Source organism: Coregonus lavaretus (genome assembly GCF_964263955.1).
Source record: "Coregonus lavaretus genome assembly, chromosome: 37".
Classification (NCBI taxonomy): domain Eukaryota; kingdom Metazoa; phylum Chordata; class Actinopteri; order Salmoniformes; family Salmonidae; genus Coregonus; species Coregonus lavaretus.
In genome coordinates, this window is record NC_140024.1 from 20,124,870 (window position 1) to 20,150,730 (window position 25,861).

The 25,861-nt window shown below is 42.4% G+C and overlaps 2 protein-coding genes across 2 annotated transcripts in view; both read left to right on the plus strand.

Moving 5' to 3' along the window:
* The first annotated feature begins 1,241 nt into the window (after positions 1-1,241).
* Positions 1,242-6,432, plus strand: LOC311111621 (wee1-like protein kinase 1-A). The gene is made up of 10 exons (XM_084154393.1): positions 1,242-2,177; positions 2,516-2,733; positions 3,249-3,315; positions 3,412-3,584; positions 3,699-3,967; positions 4,060-4,149; positions 4,252-4,337; positions 4,438-4,608; positions 4,775-4,920; positions 5,088-6,432. The coding sequence occupies exons 1-10, from the start codon at positions 1,722-1,724 to the stop codon at positions 5,239-5,241; spliced, it is 1,830 nt and encodes a 609-aa protein (XP_084010519.1). The 5' UTR covers positions 1,242-1,721; the 3' UTR covers positions 5,242-6,432.
* Positions 6,433-6,907: 475 nt separating this feature from the next.
* LOC311111197 (switch-associated protein 70-like) overlaps positions 6,908-25,861 on the plus strand; it is a 28,366-nt gene continuing 9,412 nt past the window's right edge. The window contains exons 1-7 of the mRNA XM_084153900.1: positions 6,908-7,022; positions 8,434-8,574; positions 10,215-10,388; positions 10,529-10,756; positions 11,023-11,169; positions 14,935-15,043; positions 15,248-15,429. Of these exons, the coding sequence (XP_084010026.1) occupies positions 6,924-7,022; positions 8,434-8,574; positions 10,215-10,388; positions 10,529-10,756; positions 11,023-11,169; positions 14,935-15,043; positions 15,248-15,429 (1,080 nt within the window). The 5' untranslated portion in view covers positions 6,908-6,923. The remainder of the gene's footprint in view (positions 7,023-8,433; positions 8,575-10,214; positions 10,389-10,528; positions 10,757-11,022; positions 11,170-14,934; positions 15,044-15,247; positions 15,430-25,861) is intronic.

Below are 25,861 nucleotides of genomic sequence, written 5' to 3' on the forward strand. Positions count from 1 at the left end.
CTTTCAGTACTATGACTTCTATTGAAATATTTTATTTGATGAGAACAACTGATCTATTCAAATTCTACAGTTTCCTGACTCAAGGGTATTGTTCTTAAATCAAAACATGGAATTCTTTATTAAGATTTATAAATATACATTTTGATATGGCTGCACAAAGAGTCTGTAATGCTGAAACATCCATTACTTTGTTGATTAAGATGTGGGGGTTCTACATTAATGAAATGTAATGTGTTTTTGGACTTTTGGTACCATTTTTCCATGTGTGAATATTGTATTCTGTGTATATACAGTAAATAGCCAATGTTTTGAATCCAGCATATATTTTAACTTTGAATATGTACAAATAATGGATACACTTTGGTTGTTAAATAAAGCAGTACAATACTGTATATTTGCACTAACTGTTTTTGTAATAATGTTGTGGATTTATCATCTGAAATCTACTTAATTACAATTGAAACAGGATATTGATTAGTATTTTATTGAATTTATTTGTATGTGTAAGACTCAGTATGATTTGTTTATGCAAGTGCTTAAAATGTTTCTACCACATCTTTACGTCATCAACTCAAACTATTATATGAGCAGTTGACAATTCTTTTCAACATAAGATGTTTTATGGTTTTGGGGCATATTGGCTTTTTGTGTAAATACTTAATGATATACCAAGCAATATCAGAAATAATCAACTTCTACATTTACATTTTAGTCATTTAGCAGACGCTCTTATCAAGAGCGACTTACAGTTAGTGAATACATTATTATTATTTTTTTATTTTTTTATACTGGCCCCCCGTGGGAATCGAACCCACAACCCTGGCGTTGCAAACGCCATGCTCTATCAACTGAGCTACATCCCTGCCGGCCATTCCCTCCCCTACCCTGGACGACGCTGGGCCAATTGTGCGCCGCCCATGAGTCTCCCGGTCGCGGCCGGCTGCGACAGAGCCTGGATTCGAACCAGGATCTCTAGTGGCACAGTTAGCACTGCGATCCACTCAGGAGTTCTATTATGAATGCTAGACGATCAGCTAATCCGATCAAGGGCAATTAATTACAATACAGTACAAGGGGGACTAATGTTGCGGACAAATTAATTAAACGCCTCAAAGGATGAAAAATATCAAAGGATTCAATTCGCGCCAAAGTGACGTTCGTCTTAGAAATTTACTTAGTGACGTAAAACTTTGCTTCAGAGGAAGTAACATCCACGTTTCAAACTTTAGGAATGTGTTCTCATTGGCTGAAGATTGGAATAATTCTGCCAACGGTCACGGGTAGCGGAGCAGTATGGGCAGAATAAGTTGTGACAACAATATTTCGGGTAAACAAACAGTCGACTGCATTATTTGACCTGTGTTTTAAGTATTTTGACAGCTAGACACAAGTACTAAAGTAATTATTTTGTTTTTTTGTAGTAAATAAGCGCTCAGCATAATTTATCGTGCGTTTGGCAGTACAGCGTGCTGCTCCTTATGGGACGAAGCTAACGTTACCATGCTAGCTAGCTAACCTCTTTACTTACAAAGCTAGTGAGCGAACGTTAGCTAAATTACTTAGCTAGCTTCTTGCTAGCCACGTCATTTTGGATTACGAATTGACTCAAGATTGTAGCGCCATGGGCACACAGATGTCAAGCTACTCGGGATAATTTGAAAAACGATTAACGCCGCTAGCCACTTTTACGTTACAGCCAACGTTACTGCGCCTGGGAAGTGATGAGTTACAGTTGCCGAATGTTTGTCAGTACGTCCCCGAAGATGGGACCTATTCGACAGAGACTAGACTTCAACCAGAGCGACGGCGAGGACGATGGCAACAACAGCATTGGAGTCGAAATGTACTCTCCAGTGCAATCGCCGAGACAGAACTTAAACCAAGACGTCTGTAACAGCACCATGAAGATACCTACGGCGGAGGATCGCGTTGAAATTTGGGATGAGGAGGGGTTTGGATGTCTTTCTCCCCTAAAATCACCAGGGACTTACTTGATGAAGGGGTCCCCTTCTCCTAGAAAGGGGACCCGGCCCTACAATAACAACTACAACAGCTCGTCCCCGGAGTTTTCCGACAATCAGGAGGATGGGAGCTCTCCCATTCCTGATTGTCCGGACACGCCGCCCCATAAAACCTTCAGAAAACTCCGACTATTTGATGTCCCCCACACACCGAAGGTGGGTTAACTACAGTAACATGTTATTGTTCTCAAATTTATTATTTCAGATCCATAATATATAAGGTCAGATCAAATTATATTTTTTAAGTTTTCAGCCAGAGATAACCAGCCACTGTGCAAGAGTTCTATTTCTGTCTTCAACATGTTTGAAAATGAGACTGAAGAATAGTTTGATTCTGGTCTCTATTACCATTTGTTAAGGGCAATGGGATAGTTGAGTTTTCCCTGAATCATTGATCTCCTTGTGACTTATTTTTCATATTATTTGTATTCATATGACCCTCACCAACCATAAAAATGTTATTCTTATCTAATGCAACATAATTTCCCTTTCAGAGTCTGTTGTCCAGAGCCAGGGCAGAGGCCACAGGATCCACAGTCCACCGGGTAGGAGTAGGTGTCTACATGAATGGGGACTCAACAGGAAGAACACACACAGACAGCAGGAGTAGACAGACACCCATGATCAACATCAATCCATTCACCCCTGACTCATTACTGATCCAGACAGCAACGTTACAAAGGAACAACAGAAAGAGATCACACAGGAATGAGTAAGAGAAGAACCTTGTACTGATGTCATTATCTACCAGCTGTTACATTGAGATTTTGTGGGAGTGGGACTCTAATGGGACTGACCTATAATGAACTCCATTTCCTCTTTATGCTGTCCCCTATCCTAAGGTAGTTGTGGAACTCTTGTTTGTCTGAATCATTTTCTAAAACTCAAAAGTAGTTGCGGTTTGCCAAGTGTTGTAAAGTAGATCATATTTTACTACCGTGCCACAACTCAAGTTCCTCTGACTGTTAGACAACTCAAAAAAAGTGTCTTAGAATTGGGAGATACTTATTTCTGTTGGTGTAAATGGAGCATGGCCTATTCTTAGTTGACAATAGATTCAGACATGCTTCTGGAGTGTGTGTTAAATCAGTTGACTATTGCATGCTTGTTGGCAGCAACCTAAAGCCACATGGTCACACTCACTAGGTGCACTTGTAGGGATTGTCTGCCCTCCAGTGGTTGGAATGTGATATAACACATTTTGGTTACTTTCCTTTGTCTCTACAGCTCATGTGGAGAGGACATGGAAGCCAGTGATGCAGAGTGTGAAGAGGACATCATTCCACCTTCAAAGGTACATTTTTGTAATCACAAATATAGCTTTATTACACACACACACTCAAATTGTGCTTTAGATAAGTGTCTAAGCAACGCTGTCCTTTTCTTGCAGAGAATGACTCTTCTCGATAGCAACATGATGTCAAGATATGCCACAGAGTTTCATGAGCTGGAGAAGATAGGGTCTGGGGAGTTTGGCTCTGTCTTCAAATGTGTGAAAAGACTTGATGGTTGCATCTACGCCATCAAACGCTCAAAGAAGCCCCTCGCTGGATCTGTAGACGAGTAAGAGAAGCCCATGGATTTTGAAAAGTTGACAATCCAAGTATAAATTGAAACGACTCATTCACCTTAATGCTATGTCATTTTTGTGCTAATATTGTGTTCTGTTTTCCTCAGACAGAATGCACTCCGGGAGGTGTACGCCCACGCTGTCTTGGGACAGCACCCCCATGTGGTGAGGTACTACTCTGCCTGGTCAGAGGATGACCATATGCTCATACAGAATGAGTACTGTAACGGCGGCACACTGGCAGACGTGGTCACAGAGAACTACAGAACCATGCGCTTCTTCTCTCAGCTGGACCTCAAGGACCTTCTCCTTCAGGTGGCCCGTGGACTGAAGTACATTCACTCCACCTCACTGGTTCACATGGACATCAAGCCAAGTAAGTAGCTGCAGAGGTTTGGATACAGCTCCGCTATTGAATCAAATAGAATATTTATGATTTAACACTTGCCGTGCTTTACTTTTTCTCAGGCAACATCTTCTTATCCCGGAGGACTGTGGTGTGTGTCGGTGAATTTGACGATGATGAAGGACCAAATACAAATGTTGTTTACAAAATAGGTACTTAAAAAGTATAAGGTCATGCAAATGAAACAAGCTAATAATTGAGTGGACTTGTCGACCAGGCAGCCTGATTCTAATGTTTTTGTATTTTTCCCTCAGGTGATCTTGGCCATGTGACCAGGATGGACAATCCTCAAGTTGAAGAAGGGGACAGCAGGTATCTGGCCAATGAAGTCTTACAAGAGGTAATTGGATAACTCCTCCTCCCCCATACCACCTCATTTGTTAAATTATTCCAAATCCATCTTATGTGACATAACAAAACTGAACCAACATGTTTTTCAGGACTACAGAAACCTCACCAGGGCAGATATTTTTGCCCTATCACTGACTGTGATCAGTGCCTCAGGAGCTGAACCACTCCCAACTAATGGTGACAAGTGGCATGACATCAGACAAGGAAAACTACCTGCGATACCTCAAGTGCTCTCACAGGAATTCCTAAGTTTACTGAAGGTATGACTAGAAACGACAAGGGGTGCATTCCAAATGGCACACTTTCCCTACATAGTGTGCATATATTGGATGCAGTGCTTCATTCTGCAATGGTGGTTTGTGTGCAGGACAGGCATTAGTAATAATGTTTAATTAGTGGTATTAATGTCTTCTCTGTGTGCTGCAGTTGATGATCCACCCTGACCCTGCCAGGAGGCCGTCTGCATCTTCCCTCACCAAGCACCCCGTCCTCCTCACTGCCTCCCGCATGAGCGCTGACCAGCTCCGTGTGGAACTCAACGCAGAGAAGTTCAAAAATGCGCTTCTGCAGAAGTACGTACACTCTTCATATGTCATATGTCGACATAGTGTTAGTTTTGTGAAGAAATTACATGATGCTACCTACTCTTTAAGGATTTAGGAATCCATTTCAGATGTAATTACTATTTTCTTGGTAGTTATGAATGGCTTCTCTAACAATATGTTTTTATCTCGTGCAGGGAGCTGAAGAAGGCCCAGCAGGCCAAAGTAGCCGCGGAGGAGAAGGTTCTGACCTCCGATAGGGTCCTGACGCGCTCCACCCTCCAGTCCAGCAGGAGCTCCAGGCTCATCGGCAAGAAGATGAACCGCTCAGTTAGCCTGACCATCTACTGAGAGGGCCGACTGCCAACCCAAATGGGTATCAGACTGGGTCGTATTCACTAGGCACGACATGGAAACAAACAGACCAAAACGGTGAGGGACTACCTGAAATAGTCCAAATAGAAATGCTTGTTTTCTGTTGCAAAACGTTTTGCTACCGTGTGCGCTAATGAATACGACCCTGGTTGCACTCGACAGTGAACTGGGAAGGCCTCCCTATGCAGACATGGACAGATGGGCTTCAAAGCGTACAAACCGACTATGATAGTTCTTACTGTTTGGTACTTGGAAAGGGTTAGTAAGACAATGGACCAAATGTATTTGACTCTAAAGAGTGAAAGGGTTGTGACCTTCCCAAGCACTTGGCATGTTCTGGCAATTGGTATTAAAGAACAAAGCCGGTTTTGTTTTTAATGAAATGTGGGTGCATGCTAGAACTTTCTGTTGCCAGTGTGAGGGTTTGGGATGGTGTGATACAAATGTGCACCTTACTGTCTGTGTTTTACCTGATGTCAGGTAGTGGAACTGGACCATTGACTAAGAATGATACAATGAGCACTTTGAACTTGCCTTATGCAACTGTTTGCATCCTGTTTTGCTCAGTTGGTAGAGCATATCGCTTGCAACGCCAGGGTTGTGGGTTTGATTCCTACGGGGGACCAGTACGCAAAGTATGAAAATGTATGCACTCACTACTGCATCTGCTAAATGTAAAAATGCATACTGCTGCTATATATGTTGGTTTGTCTTGAACTGTAGTAGAGTTCAGTGAATTTATAAATTCCATTCAAAAGTTTAGAATAGTTTCAGTAATCAATATCTTCTGTAAAACATGGAATTTCAATGTGTTGCACCTGTAATACATTTCCTATCTGAAGTTCATTATGTACTAGGTTTGTACACTGATTGTTTTAAGATGTTTTACACATGTTAGTTTTTCATGATGAGTCATCCAATCGTGTCAAGCCCCGGTGTCATTTTATTTTATATATATGATGCACGGAGCCACTGAACAATTGTTTTAGTAAAGTCAGTATTTTAAGCTTGGACTTCTCTCCCTCTGTTCAAAACCTATAACTGTAGCATTATTGACTCATTTACATTTTCTCATGTTTTGCAACTATGTATATTATGCATGTAGATAATTTTGACAGCTATTGGTTTCATGTTACTTGTTCCAATTTCAATAAATTCATTCCCGACAATAAGGATGCCTTGGAACTGTCAAATGTTTATGGATGAATGTTGCTGTAAAAGAACATACACAATAGTGACAGTATACAAATAACATGGGACTACACATGGTAGTCTGGGAAAGACGAGTTATCTAATGAAAATAAATGAGAGGAGATGGTCTTTCAGATTATACAGACTGAAACTTTGTTTCATAATATAGTTTCTTGTAAATTGATCGTCTGTACCAACATTGCAACATAGGCTTGTTCATTGTCGGGACATGTTTTTTTAAGCAATTATTTGTGGCCAACTGACCGTTTACTCATCACAGTTGACTACTGATTAAACTTGCAACACGTTTGACAACTATGCGCTATGTGGTGCTACCATTCAGTCATTGGGTGATACAAGTTTATTTTCCTGCTGCGACACTCGATCACGTGACTGTCTTATGTATCAGTGTCTGGAAAAAGTTGCAGTTTTACTTTATGACATCGAGAGCACCAGGGGCTACGAACATGGGACTACTACGGGATGAACTTCTGAAGTCAATATGGCACGCATTCACAGCCTTGGACGTGGAGCAAAGTGGGAAAGTGTCCAAATCACAGCTTAAGGTAGGCTTTAAAGCTTAGCTAGTAGGGCTACAGTATTATTCCATAATGAAGTAAAATTAACGATTGTTTGCTTTTTGATCAAATACCAAAATTAAAATTAATTCTAACCTCGGAATATTTTATCATGTTGCTGATCCGAATATCAGACCCAAACAAAAAGTTATGATCAGCTGGAGAGAAAAAAAGATTTGACCATGTGTCTGAGATATTCAATTTAATTCAGTGTACACAATAATTTTATGTGCTGCTTCGCTTCCCTCACATTTGGGAACTTTGTGTCAACTGCCAAGTGATAATTCAGTCGGCAACATCAACAGCAAAGGAAAGACAAACGTCTGCTGTCCCTCAACTCACAGGCTACTCAGACAGTTTCTGCTCACATCAGTAGTATTTTCCCTTACTCATGTCTATGTTTAGCCTTTTCTCACAAAAACAGGAATAACAATGGTTCTATGGAGATAACCTTTGTTGATTATGGCATGAAAGATACCAATGAATGTGGGACATGTATGCCTTTTTGATAATCGTGCCTTACACACGATATTCTGTAACTTGGACAGATTCTACAGTAAGAGTGTTGGGCTTGTAAAAGGCAAGGGGCACTGCTGTGGAAGGCTAGGGCTTGTTTTCCTGTCTGGGTCTGGCTGTCTGCCTGCCTGGTGGTCTGTGTGCCAGCCAGGCTCTAATGAAGACACTCCACTAAACATTTTTTTGGTGCAGTCCAGACTGGCCTTGATTTCAACGTCCAAGGATGTTGATTTCTGGTCCGGACTTTATTTGGCCAAACATAGATGTCTGGAAAATATGTATTTTCCCCTTTCATTCAGCACCTAAAATGCACCTGACCTATCACAACACTGCATAGTGAACATCATAACTCAGCACTGAGTTTGACTGGCTCGGAAATGTTAATATTGTTTTTCAGACAGTCCAGTCTGTTCCGTTTGTCTAGATTATAGATGTTCATGAGTAGTTTGTTTATAAATATCATACGATTTATTTTGATATATTTACTTCACTCTACATCTCAACAGTGACCTTTTCAACACACTTGGGCAGCGATGCTTGAACTGACAGCAACACGTGCTTTTTCATGCATGTCAATGTGATCTTAGACTAAACAGAGGTCCTTTTGAAAAATCACCTTGTAATTGTGTTAATGGGAGTATGATGCCCACTTGTATGAGGAATCTTTTTGATATCCCTTGGACACCCCGATATTACTGTAACATCATCTCTCTACTATGCCCAGTGAATACCAACAGTATGACAGTAACCTTGCCCTCAGACTCATTGTTCATAGCCTGTATAATATGCTTCTGAGCATTGGGAGGAAGTATCTGGTGAATGATATTACTATGACAGCAACGGTTTCCCTGACTGCATGACTGATCTGACTGTGGCTCTATAGGTGCTCTCTCATAACCTGTGCACCGTGATGAAGGTTCCCCATGACCCGGTGGCCCTGGAGGAGCACTTTAAGGATGATGATGAGGGCCCTGTGTCCAACCAGGGATACATGCCCTACCTCAATAGGTTCATACTGGACAAGGTGAGTAGTAACGAGCACCTAGCCTGGTGCCAGATCTGTTTTTGCTCTTTCCAACTCCATTGCTCATTGTCATGCCAATAAGTGACAAGGAGTTGGCAGACTTCAAATCAAAGTTGATTGGTCGCGTACACAGTTTAGCAGATGTTGTAGTGGGTGCAGCGAAATGCTAATGTTACTAGCTCCTAACAATGCAGACATTGCACTCAGGCTGCGAAGCACCTGCGTCATCCTGCCTCCTCTCCTCACCTCACCTCAGTGGGTCTGTTAGTGGAGGTCTCTGTTTGGTGATTTCATCAGGGTGTTGGGTCCACAGAAATATAATCACTATTTCTCTGTCGACAGATACCTGAGTATGAGGTGTAACTCTGGAGTGCCTTATCCCCATAGGGGATGATAAGCCTTAATGGGAAGTGTTTTATGGGTGCCTTTAGAAAAATTGTTTAAATCAATGTTTTTCTGTAAATGACTCTCCTTGCTCATAATATGATGAGCATTATTGCTATTTTCAGTATTTATCTTAGTTTATGCATGTCACCCATATTAAAATGTATTGCTTTTGAGAAATAAATGGAGCAAGCAGGATCTGTTTGACCTTGAACAAGGCTGCCATTGTTATGGTAGGTCTACTGTGGGAGTGGGAGAATTCTTCTGTTTCACAGCTATCAAGGAGGTGTGAGACCCACCATTGTGAGTTATCGGAAGAAAAAAACATGTGTGCTGAAAATTACTTCAATGAGTGCAAGAAAAATAGCCTTAGTTTCAAAACAAATGTTCATTCAGCTTACATCAGCTACTCCCATTTCCTCCTGTGTCATAGATTGCATTTAGAAGTGAAGGGTTAACACACACACTACTATAGATAGATTCCATGACATGATGATTGCATGACACAGAGTCTTTGGTTTTCTCTGAGTCTGTTTTCTAGAAAAGCTTCACAATCTGATTGGTAAACACCTTGTTGTTACATGTATTGCAGGGGTTCTCAAACTTTATGGGGCCGGGGACCCTTTTTGTGATAGCAAATGTATAGAGACCCACTCATAATCAGAACACAACTCGAGTGAGATAAAAATAGCATACAAGGAGTTTTATTATGATTTCGGCACTGCATGGGAAGGAAGATTTTAAAGGCCCATCTATTGGCATCGGAGAGATAATAATTACTCATGTCCTTTTTAATATTCAATCTGTCAGCCATTGGTAATGAATGCACTGACTTGGTAAACACCAGTGATAAAGCAATAAGTGATCTTCAAAGTTTTTGTCCTGAGTTCTCTAGTTGGCAGACCTTCAGATGTAGCCCACATCTGTAGACTTGCAAGGCTTGCCAACTGTTTCCATAGCAATAACACTAACACTGATGTCAATTAGTAAACTGCTTTAGTCCTAGCACTAGTTGTACTTGGGGCTATTTCCTTGCCTTTCTCCTCCGGAATCTGACTTGAATTGAAATGAAGAGATGAAGAACATTATGTTTGTACTTCACATCCCGTGGGCTGATACGTAGGGCAGAGAAATATTAGGCTACTACTGACCCTTTCTAATCGTATTGCCCTTACTTACAGTATGTTGAAGAAAAATAGGGGAAGTTGTTTTGTTCTGTTTTGTGTAAATGTTGGCTTTGTTTATGTTAATTACAGGTTAGGGATAACTTTGACATACTGGAGTTCAACAATGTGTGCTGGACACTGTGTTTCAAGAAAAACATCAACATGAGCCATCTTCTCATCTCCAACGATGACGCCTTCAAGGTCTGGTGCATCTTCAACTTCCTGTCTGAAGACAGGTACCCACTGGTCATCATCATAGAGGAAGTGAGAGACAAGACAACACCTCTAATACACATACATAACTTATTTGTTTAGCAGTAATTATGCTCTTCCAGTTAAAATAATTCCCATTCATACCACAGGACTGACTCGCTGTGTCCTCTCCTCCTCTCCTCCCCCTCCAGATTGAGTACTTCCTGTGGAAGCTGATGGAGGCCATGGGAGGCATTTGGAATCAGGAGAGGTTTGAGGATTACAAGCTCACGTTGAACAGGAAGCAGCAATGCCTGAGTGCCTGGGAGCTGATAGAGCTGGTTGGCTTGGGCCACTTCAGTAAGGGCATGAACCGCCAGACCCTGTCCATGGGCATCTCTGAGGTCTTCCAGGAGCTCATACTGGATGTGCTCAGACAGGTTCGCCTGCGGTACCCTCTCTCACTGCTCTTTCTGCATCCCAAATGGGACCATATTCCCTATGTAGTGCAATACTTTTAACCAGGACCCATAGGGCTCTGGTCAAAAGTACTGCACTACATAGGGAATAGGGTGCCATTTGGGACACAGTGACTGTCTACTCTATACTGACCTCTGTTAGACCTCTGCCGGTGGTAACAATCAAATAGATATAGATACGATATTACAATCTTGAGTGTGACAGATTCATGTATTTCTTCCTGAAGGGCTACATGATGAAAAAAGGCCACAAAAGGAAAAATTGGACGGAGCGCTGGTTTGTGCTTGGACCAAACTCTATGTCATACTATGTGAGTGAGGACCTCACTGACAAGAAGGGGGAAATTTTGCTGGACCGCAACTGTTGTGTGGAGGTAATAACACTGTATTATTCCTTTGGTCACTCTTAATGCGATCATTTAACTCCTAAATAAACTGTGAGGAGCATTGGAATGCTTGCTAGCCCACCTTTGTTAACCAGCTTCCTTTGGCATTGTTAACCCATAGCCTACAATTTCCAAGGCCCCGCGGAAATGTAATTAACATAATAAAACAATCCCTATCAAAATCCGTCTGTTTATGCTAGAGATATCTGTTTATTTGCATGGGCTGCATCTCAATCCACCGCATCCGCCGATATTTGCGGTGAAAGGTGGCAGAGCTAGAGTGGTGTTTGTCAGACCATGAGACATCCCGAAAGTCTGTCTGTTCACGAAAACGTCTGTAGCGTCCGAACGGTTTAGCCGACAAACTATTATGTAGTGAATCTGTACCATGTAGTGAATCTGTTATTCAATGCCTTTCTATTGGCTAATAGCAGTAATGCCAAATGTGACCGAACGCGCTCGATTCGGTCTTATGTAGCAACATTTGAAATTATGTTTTTTACATTGGATAAAAGTAGAGACTCAAAGCTAGAAAATGGTATATCATGCACTACAGTTTAGGAACAATGGGAAAGTAATTCTGCTTTGAAAGTTGATAAACTTGTAACCTCACTTTTGAGAAAATGGCCCTTGAATGTTTTGGTACACCTACTGGAGAGCTCTTCTTTGTCTACACCCATTCAGCATTGTTCACACCCTCTTAAGCTTTAGCCACACCCACCTCTTTAAGGATTCACAATGTGAGGCCATGTACTAAACAACCAAAGATTTCAAGACTAAAGGCTGGTTTATTCTACAGGTGTGTTCATAAATTCAATCTGGAGTGCCAGAGTGTGCTCAGAGTGCACTCTGGACGTTCGTAAACTCAGAGCGTTGTCAGATTGTCAGTTCGTAAATTCAGAGCGCTTCTATCTAGGAGAGTTCAGAGCGCACACTTGACCCTCTGGCCGAGGAGTAGGGTTGATCCAAGCGTTCTGACCTAACAACAGCAGTCAAGCACCCAAGCTAACTAGCTAACGTTGGCTAGCTTGCTAGCTACTTCCAGACACAAATGAAGGAACAGCTTATGGTTCATTGCTAGCTAGCTAAACAATGAACCATAATCCCAACTCATAACGTTACTACCCTGCATGAATCTGCAGGTAGCTAACCAACAAGGTTTAATGTTAGCTAGCTAGCTAACATTAGACTATAACTAGCAATGCAAATGGCTCTGCAATACAAATAATATTACTACACAGATCATATACGTAACGTTAGCTAGCGAGCCAGCCAGCTAACGGTACGCTTTAACTTTAAATGAAAACGACTTTCTGACAAAATTAGAAACGTGTCCCGAGTGGCGCAGTGGTCTAAGGCACTGCATCGCAGTGCTAGCTGTGCCACTAGAGATCCTGGTTCGAATCCAGGCTCTGTCGTAGCCAGCCGCGACCGGGAGACCCATGGGGCGGCGCACAATTGGCCCAGGGTAGGGGAGGGAATGGCCAGCAGGGATGTAGCTCAGTTGGTAGAGCATGGCGTTTGCAATGCCAGGGTTGTGGGTTTGACTCCCACGGGGGGCCAGTATAAAGAAATACAAAAAATGTATGCACACACTAACTGTAAGTCGCTCTGGAAAAGAGCGTCTGCTAAATATGTAAAATGTAAAAAATTTGTAATTTCTGAAAATGTAGCTAGCTAGACTATCTTACCTGTATACATGGATGGACGCTTCTCCCTCTGTCCCGGTTGCCTTAGTTTGAAGATGTAATCCGGAGAAAGGTGTTTTATACAACAGCCTTCTGTGTGTTCTCTTTTCTCCATCTCATTTTACATTTGAGTCATTTAGCAGACGCTCTTATCCAGAGCGACGTACAGTTAGTGAGTGCATACATTTTCATACTGGCCCCCCCGTGGGAAACGAACCCACAACCCTGGCGTTGCAAGCGCCATGCTCTACCAACTGAGCTACAGGGTATCTCCTTAGCTATCATACTCTAATACCACCGTGCATTCCACGGATTTCAAAACTCGGTCCTCCAGAAAGTGGAGAGCAAGACCTTTGCAGTTCTACTACGTGATATCTTTCAAAACATCTGCGAAAGGATTACCTACTGTACCAGTCAAAAGTTTGTACACACCTACTCATTCAAGGGTTTCTCTTTATCTTTACTATTTTCTACATTGTAGAATAATAGTGAAGACATCAAAACTATGAAATAACACATATGGAATCATGTAGTAACCCCAAAACAGTGTTAAACAAATCAAAATATATTTTATATTTGAGATTCTTCAAAGTAGCCACCCTTTGCCTTGATGACAGCTTTGCACACTCTTGGCATTCTCTCAACCAGCTTCATGAGGTAGTCACCTGGAATGCATTTCAATTAACAGGTGTGCCTTGTTAAAAGTGAATTTGTGGAATTTATTTTCTTCTTAATGCGTTTGAGCCAATCAGTTGTGTTGTGACAAGGTAGGGTTGGTATACAGAAGATAGCCCTATTTGGTAAAAGACCAAGTCCATATTATGGCAAGAACAGCTCAAATAAGCAAAGAGAAACGACAGTCCATAATTACTTGAAGACATGAAGGTCAGTCAAACCAGAAAATTTCAGTCGCAAAAACCATCAAGCACTATGAGGAAACTGGTTCTCATGAGGACCGCCACAGGAAAGGAAGACTCAGAGTTCCCTCTGCTACAGAGGATAAGTTCATTAGAGTTACCAGCCTCAGATTGCAGCCCAAATAAATGCTTCACAGAGTTCAAGTAACAGACACATCTCAACATCAACTGTTCAGAGGAGACTGCATGAATCTGGCCTTCATGGTCGAATTGCTGCAAAGAAACCACTACTAAAGGACACCAATAAGAAGAAGAAGCGCTCAGCATATGTGGGAACTCCTTCAAGACTATTGGAAAAGCATTCCAGGTGAAGCTGGTTAAGAGAATGCCAAGAGTGTGCAAAGCTGTCATCAAGGCAAAGGGTGGCTAATTTGAAGAATCTAAAATCTAAAATATAATTTGATTAGTTTAACACTTTTTGGGTTACTACATGTTTCCATATGTGTTATTTCATAGTTTTGATGTCTTCACTATTATTCTAAAATGTTGAAAATAGTAAAAATGAAGATAAACCCTTGAATGAGTAGGTGCGTCCAAACATTTTTGACTGGTACTGTACACATACTGACCAGCTCATGTTATAGACAGAAGCGTGCTACATGGCAAACCAATCCGAACTCATCTCTCGGCATGTCCAGGCAATCCATTATCTCAGCCAATCATGGCTAGCGGGAAGGTTCCTATCTTTTTCTGTGGCTAAACCAATTAGGCTCGTAATTTAACAATTTTATTCATATTTACAGACGGCATACACGTTTGTTATTAAGGCACATGAAAGTTCACATGTTCCAGAAGGCATTTCTGCCCCCAAACGCATTTTGATAAAAAAAAAAAAAAGTTTAAGTTCAAATGGCTCTCCTGTGAAGTAGTGACGCGCGACATATGCCTAGTTTCCTGAAATGAGTCACAAATTAAATGTTTCATCAAACAATATATGTATTTTTAAAAAAGTATTATACCTTAAGGGGTCTTAAAATTCTAAATCAAATAGCTAAATGATCCTTGGTATGACCATCTTAAAACAATTCCATATGTTAGCTTAGAACCCCCCCTCCCCCAGCTTAGACAGGGTTTAGACTCTAGAGGGTTAATGGTCAAACACAAGGAAGTGTGCGGTTAGTGTGTGTGAAGTCTTGTTCTCTCTGCAGTCTCTACCAGACAAGGAGGGGAAGAAATGCCTCTTTATAGTCAAGTGCAGCGACAAAAGATTTGAGATCAGCGCATCGGATAAGAAGAGGAAACAAGAATGGATCCAAGGTAAAGCGTCCAATCCCTCACCACCATCCTAACAGATTCTGTAAACAGCATAGCTTTTATCTCACCACATTAGGGTTTATTTTTAAATCTCAGAGGAACTTGCTCTCACATCGCTCTGTCCCAGCTGTGTGTTTATCAGGGTGTGGGTCGCTGCAGTAGATAAAGCAGCCAGCCGGACTCCCCTCTCCTCTCCTCCCCTCCTAGCCATCCAAACATGCATCCAGCAGCTGAGGTTGGGCCTGCCCTCTCCACACCGTGAGGCCAGGCTGCGGCGCAGGGAGCTCAGGCAGAAACAGCAGGCTGAGCAGGGGGAGCTGGAGGAGAGGATGAGGCTGCTGCAGACAGCCAATGAAAACAAGCATAGACAGCTGGAGTCTATGAGGAAGGTACTGTCTATTTCTCTGTCCCTCTCTCTCTCTCTCTCTCTCTCGCTCTCTGTGTTTCGCTCCCTCTGTCCCTCTCCTCTCTGTCAATTAAATTCAGAGGGCTTTATTGGCATGGGAAACATGTTTACATTGCCGAAGCAAGTGAAATAGATAATAAACAAAAGTGAAATAAACTATCAGAAATGAACAGTAAAATAATAGAGACATTTCAAATGATATATTATGGCTATGTACAGTGTTGTAATAATGTGCAAATAGTTGAAGTACAAAAGAGAAAATAAATAAATATGGGTTGTATTTACAATGGTTTTTGTGCTTCACTGGTTGCCCTTTTTTGTGTGGCAACAGGTCACAAATATTGCTGCTGTGATGGCACACAGTGGTATTTCATCTGATAGATATGGGAGTTGATCAAAATTTGATTTGTTTTCAACTTCTTTGTGGGTCTGTGTAATCCGAGGGAAATAATTGTATCTAATATGGTGCAGCTCACTTTCCACCTCATTTTGTGGGTAGTGTGCACATAGCCCGTCTTCTCTCGAGAGCCAGGTCTGCCTACGGCGGCCTCTCAATAGCAAGGCTATGCTCACTGAGTCGGTAGTCAAAGCTTTTCTTAATTTTGGGTCAGTCACATTGGTCAGGTATTCTGTGACTGTGTACTGTCTGTTTAGGGCCAAATAGCATTCTAGTTTACATTGTTTTTTGGTTAGTTCTTTTCAATGTGTCAAGTAATTATATTTTTGTTGTCTCATGATTTGATTGGGTCTAATTGTGTTGCTGTCATGTGGCTCTGTGGGGTCTGTTTGTGTTTGTGAACAGAGCCCCAGGACCAGCTTGCTGAGGGGACTAGGGATGGGCATTTGACTCTCATGTTTTTTTTAGAGTACACAAAAAAATATGTGCGTATTTATCTACAGAATATGCCAACAATGAGCAACAATGCCTAATTTATCAGAATGTTACAGATAACGAATCCTAATTGCTAAATTGCCTCATATATATTCAGTCAATAAAAAAAAAAGTGCCATTTAAGATTAATTTATTGAAACTGTAACTGGCTATATTATGTCGTGGAACACAATCTTCAAAAAGGTAGTAGCCTCAACAGTGTGGCGCTGGCTTGTAGAAGTCTATGGCTGTGCAATGGCATATCCTTGTTTTGTTAATTTAGCAGACAAGATGCTCTTATTTCCTGAGCCCTTATCACATTCGACACCTATTTTATAGTAAACAAAACATGATGTTCCAATCCAAGATGGCGTAGTGGTGCAGTCCTGTTTTTGTCGTGTGTCTGTAAATAGCCTGTAAATACCCTGTTTCTTTTGTATTTTTCAAACATATTTCCCTATCAGACTTTTCATCCTTCTACAAAATATACTTTCCTGCAACCCGCCTCACTCAATGTGGAACGGATTATATTATTGACTTACCTTTTATCTAGAATCTCCAGTTGAAACTAGCTAGCCAGCTAACTAGCTACTTGCTATTAGCCACAGTTAGCGGTATTTCACCCAGAACATTGGATTTTCTGCGGGAATAATTTAATCACTGGACATTAATCACCGGATCGCAACTAGCTAGCCGCAACCGAATGGATGTTGCTGTCTGGCTAATTCACCACTGCCCCCGATGCAAGCACCAGTTAGCCTCGAGCTAGCCTAGAGCCAGGCTCATATCTACCTCTAGGTCTACCGGACGGGAGTAGCCAGCTAACTAGCTACTTGCTATCAGCTACCGTTAGTGGTTTTTTTCACCATTGTCCGTGGCCTGCACCACCCACCAGCCAGCTCTAGTCTGGACTATTATTCGGCCAGTCTGCACTGTCTGCACAGCGCGTTATCGACCCAGAACATATCAGTTCTTCTGCCGGAATCACTGAATCACTGGACATTTAACTCCGGATTCATCGCTACCAGCTAGCTGCAACAAAATGGACGTTGTGGTCTGGCTAATCATCCTGAGCTAGGCCCATCTCCCGGCTATCTACCTCTACGTCAACCGGACGGGACCACCTAGTGTTGACACGGAGCCCCGCCGATCCTACACGACTGGTCTGCCGACAAAATCGTCTGATGTGATTACAACAGGCTTCCCGTTACCACGTCGACCACGAAGATTCCATCTGCTAGCCCCGGCCCGCTAGCACACGCTAGTGCTTTAGCAGCCCCCGAACTATCCTATTGCTGTTCACCGGACCTTATGATAACTCAGCTATACTGCTGATGCCTGCTGGACTGTTCCTTTTTATGGTACCGCATCCTGTTTATGTTTAGCCTCAGCCCAAACTGTGTCGTCATTACCAGCTGTTGTCTTAGCTCTCTCAAATTACACCGTGATTGCTTTATGCCTCTCTCCCATCTCAATATGGTTAGCTTATTGTTGTTTCGGTTATTTCTAATTGTACTATTTCACTGTAGATCCCTCAGCCCAGCTAAACCTGCCTTAGATAGCTCCTTTGTCCCACCCCCCATACACGCGGAGACCGACTCAATTGGTGCCTCCAGTGATGCTATCTCTTTCATTGTTACCCAACGCTTAGGTTTACCTCCACTTTACTCATATCCTTCCATATCGTTGTCTGTACATAATGCCCTGAATCTTTTCTACAACGCCCGGAAATCTGCCCCCTTTATTCTATGTACCCAACGCACTAGAAGACCAGTTCTTAAAGCCTTTAGCCGTATCCTTATTCTAGTCCTCCTCTGTTCCTCCGGTGATGTAGAGGCTAACCCAGGCCCTGCAGCCCTCAGTATCACTCCTACTCCCCAGGCGCTATCATTTGCTGACTTCTGTAATCGCAAAAGCCTTGGTTTCCTGCATGTAAATATCAGAAGTCTACTTCCTAAGTTTGAGTTATTCACTGCGTTAGCACACTCCGCCAACCCTGATGTTCTAGCAGTGTCTGAATCCTGGCTTAGGAAGGCCACCAAAAATTCTGAAATTTCCATCCCCAACTATAACATTTTCCGTCTAGATAGAACTGCCAAAGGGGGTGGAGTTGCAATCTACTGTAGAGATAGCCTGCAGAGCTCTATCATATTATCCAGGTCTGTGCCCAAACAGTTTGAGCTTCTACTTCTAAAAATCCACCTTTCCAGAAATAAGTCTCTCACTGTTGCTGCTTGCTACAGACCCCCCTCAGCCCCCAGCTGTGCCCTGGACACCATATGTGAATTGATTGCCCCCCATTTATCCTCAGAGTTCGTACTGCTTGGTGACCTAAATTAGGATATGCTTAATACCCCGGCCATCCTACAATCCAAACTAGATGCCCTCAATCTCACGCAAATTATCAACGAACCTACCAGGTACAACCCTAAATCCGTAACCATGGGTACCCTCATAGATATCATCCTGACTAACTTACCCTCTAAATACACCTCCGCTGTCTTCAACCAGGATCTCAGCGATCACTGCCTTATTGCCTGCGTCCGTAACGGGTCCGCGGTCAAACGACCACCCCTCATCACTGTCAAACGCTCCCTAAAACACTTTAGCGAGCAGGCCTTCCTAATTGACCTGGCCCAGGTATCCTGGATGGATATAGATCTCATTCCGTCAGTAGAGGATGCCTGGTTGTTCTTTAAAAGTAATTTCCTCTCAATCTTGAATAAACATGCCCCATTCAAAAAATACAGAACTAAGAACAGAAATAGCCCCTGGTTCTCCTCAGACTTGACTGCCCTTGACCAGCACAAAAACATCCTTTGGCGTACTGCATTAGCATCAAATAGCCCCCGCGATATGCAACTTTTCAGGGAAGTTAGGAACCAATATACACAAGCAGTCAGGAAAGCAAAGGCTAACTTTTTCAAACAGAAATGTGCATCCTGTAGCACTAACTCCAACAAGTTTTGGGACACTGTAAAGTCCATGGAGAATAAGAACACTTCCTCCCAGCTGCCCACTGCACTGAGGCTAGGAAACACTATCACCACCGATAAATCTACAATAATCGAGAATTTCAACAAGCATTTTGCTACGGCTGGCCATGCTTTCCACCTGGCTACCACTACCCCGGCCACCAACTCTGCACCCTCCGCTGCAACTTGCCCATGCCCCCCCCGCTTCTCCTTCACACAAATTCAGACAGCTGATGTTCTGAAAGAGCTGCAAAATTTGAACCCCTACAAATCAGCTGGGCTAGACAATCTGGACCCTTTCTTTCTAAAACTAGCCGCCGAAATTGTCGCAACCCCTATTACTAGTCTGTTCAACCTCTCTTTCGTAACGTCTGAGATCCCCAGAGATTGGAAAGCTGCTGCGGTCATCCCCCTCTTCAAAGGGGGTGACACTCTAGATCCAAACTGTTACAGACCTATATCCATCCTGCCCTGCCTTTCGAAAGTATTTGAAAGCCAAGTTAACAAACAGATCACCGACCATTTCGAATCCCACCGTACCTTCTCCGCTATGCAATCCGGTTTCCGAGCTGGTCATGGGTGCACTTCAGCCACGCTCAAGGTCCTAAATGATATTATAACCGCGATCGATAATAGACAGTACTGTGCAGCTGTCTTCATCGACCTGGCCAAGGCTTTCGACTCTGTCAACCACCGCATTCTTATTGGCAGACTAAATAGCCTTGGTTTCTCAAATGACTGCCTCGCCTGGTTCACCAACTACTTCTCAGATAGAGTTCAGTGTGTCAAATCGGAGGGCCTGTTGTCTGGACCTATGGCAGTCTCTATGGGGGTGCCACAGGGTTCAATTCTTGGGCCGACTCTTTTCTCCGTGTATATCAATGATGTCGCTCTTGCTGCTGGTGACTCTCAGATCCACCTCTACGCAGACGACACCATTTTGTATACATCTGGCCCTTCATTGGACACTGTGTTAACAAACCTCCAAACGAGCTTCAATGCCATACAACACTCCTTCAGTAGCCTCCAACTGCTCTTAAACACTAGTAAAACTAAATGCATGCTCTTCAATCGAACGCTGCTGGCACCCGCCCACCCGACTAGAATCACCACTCTCGACGGGTCTGACCTAGAGTATGTGGACAACTACAAATACCTAGGTGTCTGGTTAGACTGTAAACTCTCCTTCCAGACTCACATTAAGAATCTCCAATCCAAAGTTAAATCTAGAATCGGCTTCCTATTTCGCAACAAAGCCTCCTTCACTCATGCTGCCAAACATGCCCTCGTAAAACTGACTATCCTACCGATCCTTGACTTCGGCGATGTCATTTACAAAATAGCCTCCAACACTCTACTCAGCAAATTGGATGTAGTCTATCACAGTGCCATCCGTTTTGTCTCCAAAGCCCCATACACTACCCACCACTGTGACCTGTACGCTCTTGTTGGCTGGTCCTCACTACATGTTCGTCGTCAAACCCACTGGCTCCAGGCCATCTATAAATCACTGCTAGGCAAATCCCCGCCTTATCTTAGCTCATTGGTCACCATAGCAGCACCCACCCGTAGTCTGCGCTCCAGCAGGTATATCTCACTGGTCATTCCCAAAGCCAACACCTCCTTTGGCCGCCATTCCTTCCAATTCTCTGCTGCCAATGACTAGAACGAATTGCAAAAATCTCTGAAACTGGAGACTCTTATCTCCCTCACTAACTTTAAGCATCAGTTGTCAGAGCACCTTACCGATCACTGCACCTGTACACAGCCCATCTGAAATTAGCCCACCCAACTACCTCATCCCTATATTGTTATTTATTTTGCTCTTTTGCACCCCAGTATCTCTATTTGCACATAATCTCTTGCACATCTAGCATTCCAGTGTTAATACTAATTGTAATTATTTTGCACTATAGCCTATTTATTGCCTTACCTCCATAACTTGCTACATTTGCACACACTGTATATATATTTTCTGTTGTATTTTTTGACTTTATGTTTTTTACCCCATATGTAACTCTGTGTTGTTGTTTTTATCGCACTACTATGCTTTATCTTGGCCAGGTCGCAGTTGTAAATGAGAACTTGTTCTCAACTGGCTTACCTGGTTAAATAAAGGTTAAATAAAATAAAATAAAATAAAAAAATTAAATGTAATATAACAGAATAAAATATAACAGAATAGTGCGAAGAGTGATCATTTGAAACGGAGCTCAATTTGGCAAGTTGAAGACACATTTTTCAGGGTTACAAACCAAACTCTGTCTTCTTTTCAATATACAGACGTTCGATTTAATTTATTATACCTGTTCCTTGTAATTTTCCAAATGGATTAACAATTCTACATAGGGATGAATTATGGCCAGGACATCTGTTTGGTGAGTAGGCCTAGGCTTAATGATTCTGATGAAAATGCGCTCTTTGTCTTTATCAAACAAAAGTTTTAGCATATTTTCAGTGTGGAACTTGTCTATGGCTAGGCTGACCAATTCTAAACGCCACTACTAGTGGCACTAGCAGTTTGCAAAGTAGAGTCGTCACTAACGTTAGTTACCACAGCCACAAAGTCATAAACCCTGCCTGTTTCTACAATTTTGTTTCTTAAAATCTGATTTTAAACCTAATCCTTAACCCTAACCACACTGTTAATCTTATGCCTAGCCCAACCTTAAATTAAGACCAAAAAGCTAATAATGGGTTTCATTAATTTTTACGATATAGCATAGTAATTAGTGACAACCGCAAAGTAGCCTAAACGGAAAATGACGCAATTATTCCAAAACTGCAGCTCATTGTTGGAACACATATTTCCCTACTTCAGTCAACCAGTCCATTAAGAATTTGTGAAAAAACTGTCGTCATTTGGCAAGGAATGTAACCTGTGTATCCCATCAGTTAGATATGTTTTTATAGGCATTTATTTATGTTGGCACACACAGCACGCGTGTGTAGAGGGAGCAGTCGGAATGCAATTGAGTGAGTGAGACTGTGCGATGTTTGTCTTGGTTTATTTTTGGTTTCGTTTTGCAAATGCACATGTACAAATGGAACACTAGAGTCAAAGCAAATTAACGTTGTCTTTTTTGACCAAATAGTTTTACAGTATTGGAAAAAATTAGATCTCTGGTTAAAGATAAAGTTTTGACGTCAGTTCAAGTCCTCAAGTACTTTATTTCTCTTGCCCATCCCTAGAGGGGACCCTTCTCTAGGTTCATCTCTCTGTAGGTGATGGCTTTGTTATGAAACGGTTTGGGAATCGCTTCCTTTTAGGTGGTCCTAGAATTTAACAGCTCTTTTCTGGATCTTGATAATTAGCGGTTATTGTCCTAATTCTGCTCTGCATACATTATGTGGTGTTTTAAGTTGTACATTTGGTGTTTGTCCCATTTTGTGAATTATTGGTTGGTGAGCGGACCCCAGACCTCACAACCATAAAGGGAAATGGGTTCTATAACTGATTCAAGTATTTTTCGACAGATCCAAATTGGGATATTTAATTCTATGTTCCTTTTGATGGCGTAAAGGCCCTTCTTGCCTTGCCTCTCAGATCGGTCACAGCTTTGTGGACGTTACCTGTGGTGCTGATGTTTAGCCCAAGGTAGGTATAGTTTTTTGTGTGCTCTAGGGTGTCTAAATGGAATTTGTATTTGTGATCTGCGCAGCTGGACCATTTTTGGAACACCATTATTTTTGTCTTAATGAGATTCACTATTGGGGCTCAGGTCTGACAGAATCTGTGCAGAAGATCTAGGTACTGCTGTAGGTCCTCTTTGGTTGGGGACAGAAGAACCAGATCATCAGCAAACAGTAGACATTTGACTCAAATTCTAGTAGGTGAGGCCGGGTGTTGCAGAATGTTCTAGTGCCCTCAACAATTCGTTGATATACAGTACAGTCGTGGTCAAAAGTTTTGAGAATGACACAAATATAAATTTTCACAAAGTCTGCTGCCTCAGTTTTTATGATGGCAATTTGCATATACTCCAAAAGTCCCTCTTTGCCATGAAAATGAACTTAATCCCCCAAAAAAACATTTCCACTGCATTTCAGCCCTGCCACAAAAGGACCAGCTGACATCATGTCAGTGATTCTCTCGTTAAGAGTGTTGACGAGGACAAGGCTGGAGATCACTCTGTCATGCTGATTGAGTTAGAATAACAGGCTGGAAGCTTTAAAAGGAGGGTGGTGCTTGAAATCATTGTTCTTCCTCTGTTAACCATGGTTACCTGAAAGGAAACACGTGCCGTCATCATTGCTTTGCACAAAAAGGGCTTCACAGGCAAGGATATTGCTGCTAGTAAGATTGCACCTAAATCAACCATTTATCGGATCATCAAGAACTTTAAGGAGAGAGGTTCAATTGTTGTGAAGAAGGCTTCAGGGCGCCCAAGAAAGTCCAGCAAGCGCCAGGACTGTCTCCTAAAGTTGATTCAGCTGCGGGATCGGGGCACCACCAGTGCAGAGCTTGCTCAGGAATGGCAGCAGGCAGGTGTGAGTGCATCTGCACGCACAGTGAGGCGAAGACTTTTGGAGGATGGCCTGGTGTCAAGAAGGGCAGCGAGGAAGCCACTTCTCTCCAGGAAAAACATCAGGGACAGACTGATATTCTGCAAAAGGTACAGGGATTGGACTGCTGAGGACTGGGGTAAAGTAATTTTCTCTGATGAATCCCCTTTCTGATTGTTTGGGGCATCCGGAAAAAAGCTTGTCCGGAGAAGACAAGGTGAGCGCTACCATCAGTCCTGTGTAATGCCAACAGTAAAGCATCCTGAGACCATTCATGTGTGGGGTTGCTTCTCAGCCAAGGGAGTGGGCTCACTCACAATTTTGCCTAAGAACACAGCCATGAATAAAGAATGGTACCAACACATCCTCCGAGAGCAACTTCTCCTAACCATCCAAGAACAGTTTGGTGATGAACAATGCCTTTTCCAGCATGATGGAGCACCTTGCCATAAGGCAAAGTGATAACTAAGTGGCTCGGGGAACAAAACATCGACATTTTGGGTCCATGGCCAGGAAACTCCCCAGACCTTAATCCCATTGAGAACTTGTGGTCAATCCTCAAGAGGCGGGTGGACAAACAAAAACCCACAAATTCTGACAAACTCCAAGCATTGATTATGCAAGAATGGGCTGCCATCAGTCAGGATGTGGCCCAGAAGTTAATTGACAGCATGCCAGGGCGGATTGCAGAGGTCTTGAAAAAGAAGGGTCAACACTGCAAATATTGACTTTCCCGCCAAGTGTCATACAAAAGCATTATAAAGCATATAAATAGGCCTGTCTGAATTTGATTAGAGCTTTGATTGAAAATTCAACCCTGATGCTACCTGAGTGTGATAGGTGATTTGAAGGAGTCTGGCGCAGGAGGGTAAATCACAGAATACAGAGTTTATTCCGTTGCACAGAGTTACGCTGGATAGCATCAAACAGTCCAGTGCGCAAAACAGGCGCACTGGAACAAAACAAGCACACGGGGAAAATATACCCCGGCAATACAAAATAAACGTAGCTCAACCGAGCTACTCTCTCCTCACAATAAACAATCACCCACAGGGACAATGGGGGCAGAGGGAACACTTATACATGTACAAATTTTTATTTTTATTTTTTATTTTTTTATTTCACCTTTATTTAACCAGGTAAGCCAGTTGAGAACAAGTTCTCATTTACAACTGCGACCTGGCCAAGATAAAGCAAAGCAGTGCGATAAAAACAACAACACAGAGTTACATATGGGGTAAAACAAAACAAAGTCAAAAATACAACAGAAATAAATATATATACAGTGTGTGCAAATGTAGCAAGTTATGGAGGTAAGGCAATATGAGGGGATATGAACCAGGTGTGTGTGTAATAGACAAGACAAAACAAATGAAATGATGAGATATGGACCGGCAGTGGCTAGAAGGCCGGTGACGACGAACGCCGAAGCCTGCCCGAACAAGGAAAGGAGGCAGCTTCGGAGGAAGTCGTGACACTGAGCCTGATGAGCCATACATTAAATACATTTTATGAGCCTTACATTGAAGACATTTAATGAGCCCAAGCCCAAATGATTGTGTCGTTATCCAATACACATATGATATAGGCTACTGCACATTACACATGACAGAAAAACATAGCCCATAGATGTAGCTAGCTATATGCTCTCTTGGGTAAATAAATGAAACTAACTCCTGTAGGCTAATCTTTTTGAGTGTGAACTGTATTACTGTACTGTATTATGTGGGCTGGACATGCGCACGTTGTTCAAACCATGATAAAGCAGGGAGAGAACATGCAATTCTGGTGCAGCACATGCGGCCTACAAAGTTACAAGTATAGGCTAGCGAATTAGATTTTAATTTTGAATTATAATAGGGCCTATTTGTATAATTAGTAGGCTGACGCATATATAGGCCTACCTTTCATAATATTTACCCTAATGTTATTAGCCTACCTCCTCTTTCTCTCTCTATTGTTGCTTTATTCCATCCTCGCTTCCCACAGTTAAATTAAATAAGTTTCATTGTCCTTATCGTCATCATTCTAATGGCATCCTTGAATAATATAGGACTATAATT

Coding starts and splice junctions, on each gene's coding strand:
- LOC311111621 (XM_084154393.1), top strand. CDS start 1,722: ATGAGTTACAGTTGCCGAATGTTTGTCAGTACGTCCCCGAAGATGGGA. Junction 2,734..3,248: donor AAGAGATCACACAGGAATGA/GTAAGAGAAGAA, acceptor TTGTCTCTACAG/CTCATGTGGAGAGGACATGG. Junction 4,150..4,251: donor AAATGTTGTTTACAAAATAG/GTACTTAAAAAG, acceptor TTTTTCCCTCAG/GTGATCTTGGCCATGTGACC.